Below are 13489 nucleotides of genomic sequence, written 5' to 3'. Positions count from 1 at the left end.
TGCTCTTTGGAGACACATGGAGCTGGCAAGGGAGGGGCAGAGCCTGGCGCCAGCCCCTGGGTCCTAGCAGCTGCCAGCTGGAGGCTGGAGGCGCTGCTGTGGAAGTGCTAGGGGGTGGGGGTAGGGTGGGGGAATAAGGGGTGGTAGGGTGGTGAGTAAAGCAGGCGCCAGCCTAGAGAAGGGGGATTACAGTGTCCCTTTAGAGCCAGCCAGACCCCGTCACGCCTTTTCTAGGGTGGGAAATATGTGCACAGGGAGTGATCAGTTACCCCAAACTGGTTAAAATTGCTGGAGCAGGGCTGGGTGTGGTGGCACATGCCTGTAATCCCAGCACTTGGGAGGCTGAGACAGGAGGATCACTGTGAATTTGAGGCCAGCTGTGGCTACATAGTGAGTTTGAGGTCAGCTTGCTTAGTGAGACCCTGTCTCAAAAAACAAAAACAAAAACAAAAACAAACAACTGCAGCAGGAACACTCTTAGTTATGCTCTGAACCCCAGGAGTAACTCTCCTGGAAGGAAAATCCAAAGGCACAGCACACAGTAGGTGCTTGGCCACTATTAAAACTTGGCACAGAATGGGTGCTGCGTGACAGTGAGCGGGGAACAGCAGATCTTAGCAGACAACTTGCTGGTTATATTTATTACTAGCAAACAAACTCCTTTCTGAGAAAAGCACCCTGAATTTTCTTTAGGGAACCACCCTCCCCCAGTTCTCAGGACTTGCAGTTTCAGTGAGCAAGATCTCCACCCTCTGTTTTCCCCACACAAAAGTCAGTCCTGGCCAGTCAGTGCATGGCACTCAAGGTGGCTGACTCAGGGAGAGCTGTGTAACTCCAGTGTGGCACCCAGTCTCATGGCAAAACCCCATCTGTACCCTGGTGTCTTGCATATGCATCTGAAATTCTTCCTTGAACACCAGGATTGAGTCTTTGGCTGCCTCTTTAATGTTTCCCTCAGGACTCTGACCTAATGTGCACTTCAGACTTACTGTTCCAAAAACAGAACTATGACTCTTGATCCTCTTCAACCTGCTCCTCCTAGAATCTTTATCTTAGCAAATTTCTCAGGATAAATCTCTCCCTTTCCATTACATCCATATCCAATCCACCAAGATATCCAAAATCCAGTGCTTTCTCACTTCCAGCCTCAATACCCTGGCTTCTGCCACCACCATGTCTTTTTTTTTTTTTTTTTTTTTTGTCTTTTTCATTTTTATCGGTACCAGGGATCGAACTCACGACCGCCTGCTTGCAAGGCAGGTGCTTATGCCGCTGAGCTAAATCCTCAGCCCCCCCCCCATGTCTTACTTGGACCATTGCAGCACCCTTCTAACTGATGATCTGACCTCTGCTCCTGCATCTTATCCTGGCCATCTGCCTGTTTGCCTGCAGATCTGTTCCCTGCTCCTTGCTCCCTTGGCCCCTTAGCTCATAGGCTATCCAGGAAGGGCTTGGACTGCCTTCCTCTGTGCTTGTGCATTCCTCCGTAAGAACTGTACTTGCCTGACTCTTTTGTGAGTGTGCATTGAGCGGACATTACAAATAGAAGACTGGAGAATGGGAGGAGGGAGGAAGTATCATGTTCCACCTGGGACTTTAAGCACTCCCGCCGCCAGTCCTGGCTACCTTCAGACAGCCTCCTGCGGGTTTGGTTCCTGCAAGGTGATCCTGGCAGGAGCACTCATCAGAACAGTGTTTCCGGGGCTGGGAATTTAGCTCAGCAGCATAAGCACCTGCCTTGCAAGCAGGCAGTTGTGAGTTCAATCCCCGGTACCAATAAAAAGTTAAAAAAAAAAAAAAAAGAACAGTGTTTCCTTTCATTAACTTTCTACCCTGTATGGTGGTGGGCTTCCCACTATTGTTCATCATCCGAATGCTTCATCATCTGTTAGTAGCTCAGTTCTTCCTCTGACCAGATTTCCCTTGTCTAGATACCTTGGGTAATTTGTTTCAGTGGCTGGATCTTGACTGACAAACACCTTCATGTCTCCAGCAGCTGAAGTGGGTCCTTCTTAAATAAGATGGAGTCATGACTGCTCCCATCCCTCTAAGAGCTCCCCATCATCTGTGGGATCTCAGCTCCTCCGTGATGTGGGGTCGTCTCTGTTATGTGCCTTCTCCCCACATCTCTGCTTCCCTCCTCTCTTCCACCACACACCCAGCCACAGCAATCATCTTCTTGTTCTTCTCACCTGTTATATAACTATATAACTCTTCTTCTTCTTCTTCTTCTTCTTCTTCTTCTTCTTCTTCTTCTTCTTCTTCTTTGTCGTCGTCGTTGTCGTTGTCGTCGTCTTCGTCTTTTTGAGACAGGGTCTCTATGCAGTTCAGGCTGGCCTTGTGCTCACTTTGTAGCCAAGGCTGGTCTTGAACTCGCAACAATCCTCCTGCCTCAGCCTCCCGAGTGCTGGGATTATATAGCACTTTCTGCCATTGGATCTTTGCACTCACTCTTTCTCTGGAGAGGCCTTCACTGACCATCTTCAACATTATTCCATCTTCTGTAATTTTTTCTTCCTGGCACTTTTCTTAGCTGATATTACATTTTATACTTATGCACATGTTGGTTGTAAGCCTGTTTTACTAGGATGTAGGAGCAGGGACCTCAGCTGTCTTCTTCAAGCATGTGCCCCCCAAATCCACATGGCCAGTGTCACTGCAGATCCAGATGGTAGAGATCAGCCACGAACCGCCTGGTTTGACTATTTGTGCTGGAATTTTGCAGGCCCTCATCCAATTTTCCATTATTCAAACATGAGGGCTTAGACTCACAGAGTGGAGGAATATGGCCCAGAGCACATAGCTAGAGCCCGTCACCTGCCTCCTAGAGCTGTGTCCATGTGGTGTTCTGTCAGGTTCTTTTTTTTTTGTCTTTTTGTTTTTTATCGGTATCGGGGATCGAACTCACGACTGCCTGCTTGCAAGGTAGGCACTTATGCCGCTGAGCTAAATCCCCAGCCCCTCCTGTCCTGTTCTTGGTCACATTGGGAATATGGCCACTTGCTTAGGGGAAGTGAAGGGGATTTTTGAGGTTGTGGATTAGAGGAAGGGGGGAGCTCCTGCTTCTGCTTCTTCCAACCTGGACAGGCCTGCAGGCCTGAGGAGAGCTCAGCTGGGCTAGGTGGGAGCAAGGAGTGAGGAAGCAAGATTGGGGAAGGCAAGAACTGGAGGCTGCGGTGGGCAGGAGAGTGCTGCTTCCTCCAAAATCACTAAGATGAATTCAAAATTCAACCACAGCCTGGGCAATTTAGCCAGACCCTGTCTCAAAATAAAAAATAAAAAAGAGCTGGGAATGCAGCTCAGGGTGAAGGCCTGGCTTCAGTCCTCAGCACTAGGGGTAGAAAAATAGGAGGGATAAACCAGAAATAAATGCCATGGGAGTAGAGAGGACTAGGAGGATTCTCCTGAAGAGAGCTGTGTTAACCCACGAGAGCTGTGTTAGTATTTTATGGACTGAGATTCATAAATTAACAAGGATGGAGATTTATATTCACTTTAAAAAGTGAATATAAATAGAAACAAATAAACCTAATGATATGGGTATAGGAATTCTGAAACCAAATTGTGTGGGATAAGGCAAGTGGTAAATATATTGATATTTGATGGGGACCCAGGTGCTTACTGTTTATGAACTGAGGAAATACAGCTTTGGGGAAGAATGGAAGCTTCTGTGGTGCCTGACCGGAATTGGAGAAACGGTTATAGATAGACATTCATTTATTATTTAGCTACATATACCTACTTGCAAGCCCCAGGACTGGATTCTCTGGGGAACCAAAGCTCCTTGGAAATGGTTGATTCCAGGTTGTACAAGATGAACCTGGAATATCTTGTTTTGTCAGAAAGTAAGGAGATACTTAACAAAACAAACAAACAAACAAACAAAAAAACAGAGATACACAAAGGGACCTTCCGCTGGCCAAGTCTGAGACAATCTGAGAATCAAAATAAGCAATGACCTGTCATATAGACTATAACCCATTGGATGAAATAAAAATCCATATTATAGTAATAATAAAACATATAAATATACAGATTCTGCATAGACATAAAAGAAATTATGGAGCTCAGTAGCTACCATTTACAACCATCTTAGCAAAACTCATTCAGGCAATTTGTTTAAGATAAATATTAATGAATTGTTAAAGTTTGTGGGTGGGGGCCCAGGATTTGGCTCAACACCACAAGTGCTTGCTTCACAAGCACAAGGTTGTGAGTTTGAGCCCTGGTTCCAAAATAAAACTATAAAAAAGTTTGTGGGTGAAAGTTGATGAGGAATGAGAAATTTACAGTTCACAACATGGCCCCACAAGTTACTGGCTAATTACAAAGGGGTCAAACCGTAGCTTTACCTTGGAGAAATCTGCCAGACATCACTTCAAAGAAGGGATTGAATTTAATATCTCCAGGAACAGGCCATGTCCCTCCCAATATAACACACCCAGTGTGCATCATCCATGCACCCAGACATATGAAGCCTGAATCTGATCATGACAAAGCAGCAATTAAGCAGAAATTGAGAGATATTATATAAAGCAACTTGCTGGTACTCTTGCAAAATATGAGGAATATGACTGGGCATGATGGCACATGCTTTCTAGCTACTTGGGAGGCTGAGGCAGGAGTTTGCAAGTTCAAGGTCAGCTTGGGCAACTTACTGAGAATCTGTCTCAAGGTAAAGTTAAAAAAAAATAGAGGGGGCATGTGGAGGTAGCTCAGTGCTCCTTGGCTTCAATCCTCCAATACAAAAAGAAAAAAAAAAAAACTCCAAATGTCAAAGCTATTAAATCCACTGAGGAGCATTTTTAGATTAAAGGAGATTACAGAGGAGGCACAATAGCTAAATGCAGTGGGTGACCCTAGATGGGGTCCTGACTGTGGACAGGGTTTCATGGTATGTCAGCTTTTTTCCCACTGGGACAAAACATCTGACACACACAGTGTGAAGGAGGAGAGGTTTATTCTGAGTCCCGATTGCAGTTCGTGGTCAGCTGGCTCTCAGGCTCAAAAGTCCTGGCCTGAGGGCCTGGTGGAGCAGAGCTGCTCAGCTCATAGCCACCGGAAGCAGACACCCGAGGAAGCAGGGAGGGCAGAGCAGACTGCATGCACTCTTCATAGACCACTCCCGGGGACACACTTCCTCCAGGAAGGCCAGGCTGCTGACAGCCCACTCATCTGTGGACTCATCAGTGGATTAATCCCTTAATGAGGTTAGTCCCATTACCCCATCACCTTCTAAAGCCCCACCTCTGAACACAAAAGCCTTCTGGGTGACATCTTTTAAATCTAAACTATAAGAGCTGGGCGTGGCGGCTCATGCCTGTAATCCTAGCACTTGGGAGGCTAAGGCAGGAGGATTGTTGCGAGTTCAACACCAGCCTGGGCTACAAAGTGAGCTCAAGGTCTGGACTGCATAGAGAGACCCTGTCTCAAAAAGACAAAGCAAAAATCTAAACTATAACTGGCATTTCTTTCCTGATAGCAGAGCTGTGCCCACTGATAGCTGCTTGTTTGTTTATTTTCTGAGACAAGGTCTGGTAGTGCAGGTTGGCCTTGAACTCATTATATACCCCAGACTGACCCTGAACTCAACAGTGATCCTCCTGCTTCAGCCTCCCAAGTGCTGGTATTACAGGTGTGTACCACCACGCTTGGCTCTTAATTTGTTTATACATTCATACGCAAGGTGTACAGGGACATTTATCACCAAGATACGATCTCCTGACAGTGGTAGGTAGAGAACTGCCAGGTGGATCCTCAAATGACAAACAGCTGTGTTGACAGTTCTTTTGAGCCTCAATTATTAGCACATTGTTACAGTAATGGTCCTGGGTGTGTGCGTCGGGCCCATGTGGATGGTATGTGGTCCTTATCAGCCCATGTGAGTGTCTGCATCTTGGAATGAGGATGGAGTGGCCATGTGCTGGGACTCCAGCATGGAGGAAGCCCGGGCTTGAAAGAGTCATGGTGCAGACCAGTGAGGATCACACCTCATAACCCTACCTGCACATGCTTGAAGTTTAGTGTAGCATACCAGGTAAGCATGCCTCTCTCATATGTTTGCTTTGGGCTAGGGTAGACAGCCCTCATGAAGCGGAACACAATCCACTTTTTTTTTTTTTTTGGTACCGGAGATCAAACTCGTGACACTGTGCAGGCAAGCACTTATGCCCTTAAACTAAATCTCCAGCCCTACCCAAACCGCTGTTAGCTATGTCCTCCAACCATAGAGCCTTGAGGAGCCACTGAGTTGATCCCAGTAGTGAGTTCCCACTGTGCTATCACATCAGGAGGCAAAGCTGTGGGTCACAGCCACACTAGGGCTAATGGGGGCTGGAGAAAAAGGTGATCATGCTCTGAAGCCCAGGAGGGCCTGAGAAGAAAAAGTGACACAGACCCCTAACCTACTACTCCAGAGGGAATGGAAGCCTCCTTAGATGTCTACACTTTACGTTCACTGCACTGCTACTCAGCAGTCACAAAACAGAATCAACCTAAGTGCTCATCAACGCTGAATGGGCAAAGAAAATATGGTATGCATACCTAGAGTACTAAGCAGCCTCCGAAAAGAAGGAAATCTTGTCACTGACAACAACAGGCGTAAACCTGGAGGGTAGGATGCTAAGTGAAATAAGCCAGGCCCAGAAAGACAAACACCAAGACATGTTACTTGTATGTGGAGTCTAAAAATGCTGAACTCAGGAGTAAAGCATGACATTACGTTCTAGGGGCTGGTGGGAGGGCATTTAAGAAAATGTGGGTCAAAGGATACAGAATGCAGTTAGGAGGAATAAATTGAAGAAATCTACTGTAAGACATGGTAACTGTAGGTAATACTAACTGTCTTAGTCACCTTCTCATTGCTGAGACACAATAACTTACACCCACAACGTAAAGGAGAGGTTTATTTTGCCATGGTTGGCAGCCTCAAGGCAGGTAACAGAATGGCAGAGGGGCTTGGGACAGGCAAAGCTGCTTTTGTTGTAGTGTCCAAGGCGCAGATCTGCAAGGAGGCACACCCTTCCTGGTCCTGCCCCAGGGGCTGCCTTTTCTGACCAGAGCCGACCTTCTAACTGCAACAGCAAGTCAGCTATGGTGCCCCAGTCCAGTCACAGCCCAGAGCCCTGGCTGTGGTGCCCGAGGCCCTTGCGTGTCACCTAGCTATGAACCATAAGTGTACAGAGATTCACTGCTTAGCAATGGGGAAGTGTCTCAGAAACAGGTGAGTCTGTCATGGAGTGGATATCAAACGAAGCATGTTACTAATGAAGATGATCATGAGATGATGGGATCTTACAGATTTATCATCAAATATATAGTCCACTGTTGACCAAAATGTTAACTGGAGCATACATATATTTTGGATACAGGTTTCACTCTGTTGCTCAGGCTGTCCTTCACTCCTGGGCTCAAGTGATCCTCCTTCCCTAGCCTCCTGAATATTGGGTTACAGGCACATATTAATATACCAGTCATAGATGTACTTTTGAAAAAATGAAAAAGGAGTGGTGATACAGGGTGACAAGAGACGGTGAGGATGACTGATGACCCTGGAGTGTGGCCGCAGCTCAGAGGTGAACCTCCAGCAGGTAGCGCAGGCGACACTGGCTCTCCTGATAGATGAGGTACTCACTCTGGGAGAAGGGGGAGCTGCTGAATTCTGAGCATGGGATGGGCCGGCCCTGGGGCACCACCACTTGCTGGCCATCCAGCTCCAGTTCAATGTCCTGGGAAGGATCTGCAAGGCACAGAAAGGTCCATCGTGGCACAGAGTCCCTGGTCTCTGGCCTTTCCAGTCTGTCCTGGCCCCAGGCTCTCCTCTTCTGCTACAGAGATGCCAAGGTGCTTTTCTACCTTGCCATCCCTACCACCTTGCCAGGGCTAGGCCCTTCCCTATCTTCTCTAGGAGACACCTGCTCATGTCAATTCCCAGCCAATGCACCACTTTTTAACCCACGTAGAGGACCAAGAGTGACGTACTGGATCAGGGGATGTTTGATGGATGACGGAGGGAATGACTGCAGTGAAAAGCCTGCTGCTTTTGTCCCTCCCCACAGTCCCCTCTTTGCTTGCCTCCTCCCTGAAAATGCCCCAGTCCCCTACTTCAGTCCCGCCCCCATCCTCAGACCTGTGCAGCTTCCCAGGCTCACCAGGTTCTCTGCGTCCTTGGGCAATGACACTGTCGAAGCCGAGGGGTGGGCACATCAAGCTGGGGTCATCCTTGGTGATGTGGTGCTCTTTGCCCAGGGCCACCTCGCTGAGGAACATGTAGCCCACCTTGTGGTCCCCACAGTGCGTGGCAGTAACTGGAGGACACAGGAGGTCTCAGGAGGGCAGTTCAGACCTCTGCCTGATTGTGCGTGTGCGTGCATGTGTGTGTGTGTGTGTTTGTGTGTGACAATGGTGATGCTATCTCTGCTGGCCTTGCTGCTGGGCTTGGGAAAACACTCACTGTGGTCCTAACAACCTCGCCAACTCTGTGCTCTGCACCTCTGCCACCCTCCTGGAGTCATCGAATTCAAGAAGGGGCCTGCTGCGTCTGTTACTGGTATCCTTCAGGGCCAGCCCTGGGACCCTCCTTAGGCCTTCCTAGCCTCTCTTTCTTAGGCTCCTCTCTGACCCATTCTGGTCTTGGGTGACCTTCCAACCTCAGCCCAATCTGTCCTTGGAGGAATTGTGGGCCATGTTCTCTTAGACATGTGGGTGGTGGTGGCCTTCAATGATGTGGTCAGCCCAGGCTGGGGGGCCTGAGCTGGAGAGGTCACTTCAGCCAGGCACCCTGGCTACAATTTGGGAGGCCCTGGAGACACCTCTGACACTCATATATGCTGCCCACTGTCCTCCTGCATTTCCTGTCATGGATTCTCTCCCTTCCCACTCGTTGGCCATAGATTTAGTAAGGGACCGGCTTCCCTTAGATTTCCAGCCTCAGTCACCTTATCCAAAGCTGCAGCCACTAAGATCCATGTCCAGCTGGTCTCCATCAGCACCTTGGAAAGGCCCCCTCAACAGTCCTGGGTCCCCCGATCTTAGCCTGCCGGACACTGCTTAGAAGTTTCGGCTGCCACAACCTCCTTTCCTCTCTGCCACCCCCTCACCTTCAAGCTCACTCTTTCACCCCTTGCCGGTGTGGTTGGTGCATTCATTCTTGCCTCCTCCAGGAAGATGTCCCTGCCTGACTTCCTCCACGAGGCTGTCACTGACCGCCAGGAGCCTCCTCTGTGGCCCCCAAGCTGATGCTGAGCACTCTGGCTGCAGCCCTTTAAGGTTTCCTCTCTCTGCTTCACCAGGAGTTTCCAGAGGGAAAGACTAGCCCACGCTACATTGGCACCTCTCACTCCGCCCAGGGCTTAGCCCAGAGGGTGCCTCACCAGACTTGCTGTTCTCTGAGGTGAAGTAGATGCCCTTGCCAAAACGACCACCAGAATGTGGTGTGATGCGGAGCCCACTGGTGAGGATGGCAGCCACGACAGCCACGTTGGTGCCATGCCACAGTAGCTTCCGATTCCCCAGCTTGGAATGGGCCTGGAACCTGTCTCCCTGAGCAGCAGAGGGGCAGGGAATGGGAGATGCAGGTGCAAAACTGGCATGACCAATGCTGAGTGCCCCTCTGGCCACTCATACCCTCAGGCCAGAGAAACTGGTCAGAGTGGCTAAACCAGCTTACCAGGGCACTGATAAGCCAAGGTTTTTCTCCTGAGGACCAGGGTAGCAATACGGGAGGGGCTGAGCAATCTCCCTTACCTCACCTTCCCGGTTCACTTTCCAAACGTGCTGCAGAGCCGGGCATCTGGAGGTGCTGCTCGTCTGTTCTAAGTAAGTCTGTATCACCTGTGGGAGAGCAGAAGCTGGGGGACTCATGGACTCATCTCCTCAGGTTCTCCTAGTCCCACAGCTCTCCTTATACCCTGCAGACCCAGGGAGAGAAGGGTAAGGGCCAGGAGTCCTCCCAACCTCTCAGAGCTGGAGGGAAGACGGCCGGCACTCTGCAGGCTCTAGCCCACCTTGTACTCAGGTGCTTCAGAATCCAGCAGCTGAAGCTGGCACTTGAGGAGCTGGTAGTCTCGGTCCACTGTCTCCTCTGTTCCATAGGCTGCCTGCAGGGTCTGGGCCAGCTCAATGTCTGCCAGCACCTAGGACAATGGGCACTGGCAGCTTGTCTTTCCTGGACTCTGGCCACCCCCTCTTTCCCCACAGACTGATCCCACTGCCACTCCACCTGTTGCCCACAGTATATAACCCTACCCACCCCTTAGCCCGCCCAGTGCAGCTCATCCCTTTGGGGCTTCTTGGCCACCTGTCCCTTGCATTCTTTGCCCAGTCAGTTTGGTGGCTTGCTGACAGCCTGCCCCCTGCTGGCCTCACCAGCAACATGTCCTTCTTAGCCTGCAAACGCTCAGGGGTGTCGATGGTCAGGGGCCGGCTGCGGCCACAGCTGTGTGGGATGAGAGTGTAAAAGCGGGAGGACAGCTCCTCCAGGCTCGGGCTGCCCTCTGCAGGGGCGTTCAGAGCCTTTTCCAGGGCCTCCAAGGCCTCAAATCCCCGTGCGATCTGTTGCTTGCTTAACCTCCCCAGGGGCATCTTCTTCACATCTGGGGGAATGGGAGAACGGGGACTCAGCCACGCACCCCTGCCACCCTGGGCACTGCCACCCTGCCAGACTTCCCCTCACCTAGGTCCATGAGGGTCATGGTGTTCTTGAACATCTCCTTGCTGAAGATATTGGAGATGAGTTTCTGGGTGGCAGGGTCCAGAGAGCAGGGCTGTTCCTGCTTAACCACAGTTCCTGCTGAGCTTCCGACTCCCTGGGGTAAGACAGCCACATGGGCCTGGAGCAGCTGGGCAGAAACCAGCACTTAGGGCAGGGTGTGGCCCCAGACATAGACAAGATAGACTAAGGCCAAAGAGGGTGGCCGCAGAGGTCACATAGCTGGGCAGTGGCAAAGCCTGATCTGCTGGGTCTCTTCAACAGCAGGCCCCTCCCTCAGCCCAGGCGCCCCCACCCTCAGACTCCTCACCGGCACCACAGACTCCTGGCCTTTGGCGGCTCCTTGCACTTCAATGAGTGTATACTTGCTGGAGTGGGCCACAAAACGGTCCCGCTCTGCCCATTTGTTCTTTGTCTTCTCACGAAACTTCTTCTCAAAGTCTTTCTTTGCATCTTCCAGGCGGGTAAAGCTGCTTATCTTTGACCGGCCCACCTCTCCCTGCAAGTAACAGCCGTCAGGGCTGTACCCACCAAAAATATTTGCTGGTCTCTGTGTTGGGGCAGGCCTTGTGGCCAGTTCTCCTGCATAGTTGGATGTGCAGGGGGACAGTTAGCAGCTGTGGCTTTTGGGGACCCTGGGGAATACGGCTGAGTAGGAAGAGATGGGGTGATGAGGTGGTGGGGAGCAGCACAGGGGCTGGGATGTTTACCACGCGGCCCCAGCGGTTCCAGCAGAAGAAGTGGCTGCCATCTTCCAGCAGCTGGATGACATAGAACTTGTTGTTGTTGTTGCTGATATTGGTCTGGTTCAGGGTGCAGTCATAATCCTCGTGTACCTGGGCAGGAGCGGGGTGGGAGTGGGGGAGCAGGCTGCAATTGCCTGGATGCCTGGCTGCACACTGAGTGGGGCCTAATGGACACAGGAATCTGACACCTCTGGGGCATCAAAGGGACCCTGTCCTGGAGCTTGTGGGGTCACGGTTCTGCCCTAGAGGATGCAGTCAAAGGGGTTCTGGGAAGATGGAGCTGTGTCCTGGGGTGTGGATCTGAGGATATGACTCTCCTCTGAGGGCTGGTTTGAGGGGAAACCAAGGAAGCTGGAGCCCTTCCTCAGGTGTAGTGGAGCCTGATGGGCAGGGCTGGCCTATCTGGGCCTGGTGGGCACAGCCCTGACCGTTATGGTCTTTGGGGACATGGCCTTGCTCTGGAGCTATCCTGGGGCTGGAGTGCCGAGGGAAAGGTGCATCTGTCCTTAGCGGGTAGCAGCCTCTGGCCCACCTGGGGATGCAGCTCACCTGGATGCCAGGGTTGTTGATAAGTGGACAGTTTGGGTCCACACAGATTATGCGCTTCTCTGTGGGTGCAGCTCTGAGAGCCTCAGCAGTGGAGTGGAAGCTGTCCTCTTTCCCTGACCCCCATTGCTCCTCTTTCTTCTCAGGGTGCTCGGTCTTTACTGAAGGCTTTTGTTTTGGAGCCATGGTTGTCTTGGGGAACAGGGGGGTACTTAGACCTCTATGGCCCTTGCAGCCCATCCTGCCTTACAGTACTCACTTGTCCCACTTGGGCTTGCCTTTGGGGGCCTGAGCTATTCCTCCCTTCCTACACCATCCCTTGGACTTCCCCAGGGCCAAAGCTACCTCTCCATCTCAGTTACATCCTTCTCCCATTCACAAGTACAAGGTCAGGACTAGGCCAGTCTGCCCATTCTGGCCAAGCAAGAGGCTAGTGCCCATGCTCTGCAGCTGTCTAGTGAGTTCTCACATGGTAGGGAAAATGAAAGGAAGTTCTTTTTTCATTTGTAGGCCCTGTCCTGTCCAGGACAATTCCTCTTAGCTCAGCATGTTGCTGGGCTGAGTCACTGAGTTATGGGGGAGGGTAGGCAGCTGCTCCAGGGCAGCCATCTTAGGACCAGATCTATCCCTCTGGAGCTAGGAACCCAGGGTGCAGGGCCTTCTTCCTACATAGGCAGTTCTTGCTTGGTGTGGTGGTGCACACCTGTAATCCCAGCACTCAGGAGGCTGAGGCAGGAGGATTTCTGTGAGTTTGATGCCAAACTGAACTACACATGAACTATACAGTGAGACCTTGCCTTTAAAAGAAAGAGAAGCCAGGTGTGGTGGCACACACTTGTAATCCCAGCACTTCAGAGGCTGAGGCAGGAGGATTGTTGTAAGTTCGAGACCAGCTTGGGCTACAAAGTTAGCCCACCCCAAGGCCAGCCTGAACTGCATAGTGAACCCCAGTCTAAAAAACAGAGAGAGACAGAGAGAGAGAGAGAGAGAGAGAGAGAGAGAGAGAGAGAGAGAGAGGAGAGAAGGAGACAGACACAGGAGAGAGTGGGGGGAGAGAAAGGAGAAGGAAAGAGGGTAGAGAGAGATTGTTCTATGCCAGTTCCACTCGAATAGCTCTGTACTGCTGGGCAGAAGTTTATGGGAAGAAGGCACAGGACACTCACCGAAGAGAAGCAGGGACCTGTGCGAGAGAGCTGCCACCCACCCTGGTATCCGGACTGCCTTGTGCACCGCCCAGGACAGTACTAGGTCTGGGGACCCAGAAATCTTGTGATCCTGAGGCAGCCTTGAGTTGGAAAATCCCTAATAACTGTTAGAGGACAGGGAGGAGCCCGGGGTGTGTGTGTGTGCAAAATTTTAGCTATTTGTTTACTAGTGGGTGAGGCCGCGGTTGGCGGCCTGTTTCACACATGAAGAAAGCTGATTTGCACATATCCAAAGCCCAGGGCACAGTCACGTCTTGAACGTTGCTGACATGGGACATGCAGCA

General features: G+C 50.9%; 1 protein-coding gene across 3 annotated transcripts; it reads right to left on the bottom strand.

Moving 5' to 3' along the window:
• Nucleotides 1-6892: 6892 nt before the first annotated feature.
• Parp3 (poly(ADP-ribose) polymerase family member 3) lies at nucleotides 6893-13304 on the bottom strand. Of its 3 annotated transcripts, none has more exons than XM_013159561.3 (11): nucleotides 13164-13304; nucleotides 12004-12192; nucleotides 11419-11544; nucleotides 11019-11207; nucleotides 10673-10838; nucleotides 10366-10592; nucleotides 10005-10133; nucleotides 9745-9831; nucleotides 9372-9540; nucleotides 8151-8306; nucleotides 6893-7738 (listed from the first exon to the last, which is right to left on the bottom strand). In XM_013159561.3, the coding sequence occupies exons 2-11, from the start codon at nucleotides 12184-12186 to the stop codon at nucleotides 7569-7571; spliced, it is 1602 nt and encodes a 533-aa protein (XP_013015015.1). In that variant the 5' UTR covers nucleotides 12187-12192; nucleotides 13164-13304; the 3' UTR covers nucleotides 6893-7568. The 3 variants fall into 3 exon arrangements, with proteins under 3 accessions (XP_013015015.1, XP_013015016.1, XP_013015017.1); XM_013159562.3 differs by having other exon boundaries at nucleotides 10673-10829; XM_013159563.3 differs by having other exon boundaries at nucleotides 10673-10805.
• Between the last annotated feature and the right edge of the window lie 185 nt (nucleotides 13305-13489).

This window comes from Cavia porcellus, unplaced genomic scaffold (assembly GCF_034190915.1).
Source record: "Cavia porcellus strain 051 isolate PalLab524CR breed Dunkin Hartley unplaced genomic scaffold, mCavPor4.1 scaffold_5, whole genome shotgun sequence".
NCBI lineage: Eukaryota > Metazoa > Chordata > Mammalia > Rodentia > Caviidae > Cavia > Cavia porcellus.
Note: the sequence above shows the minus strand (reverse complement) of the source record. Positions and strands in the feature narration are given on the sequence as shown.

Bases quoted from the DNA above. Each gene is read 5' to 3' on its own strand.
- Parp3 (XM_013159561.3), bottom strand. From the start codon at position 12,186: ATGGCTCCAAAACAAAAGCCTTCAGTAAAGACCGAGCACCCTGAGAAG. The intron at 11,545-12,003 runs GTGAGCTGCATC...GCTCCTGCCCAG, and splicing joins TCAACAACCCTGGCATCCAG to GTACACGAGGATTATGACTG. The intron at 10,134-10,365 runs GTGAGGCCAGCA...CCATTGTCCTAG, and splicing joins CTAAGAAGGACATGTTGCTG to GTGCTGGCAGACATTGAGCT.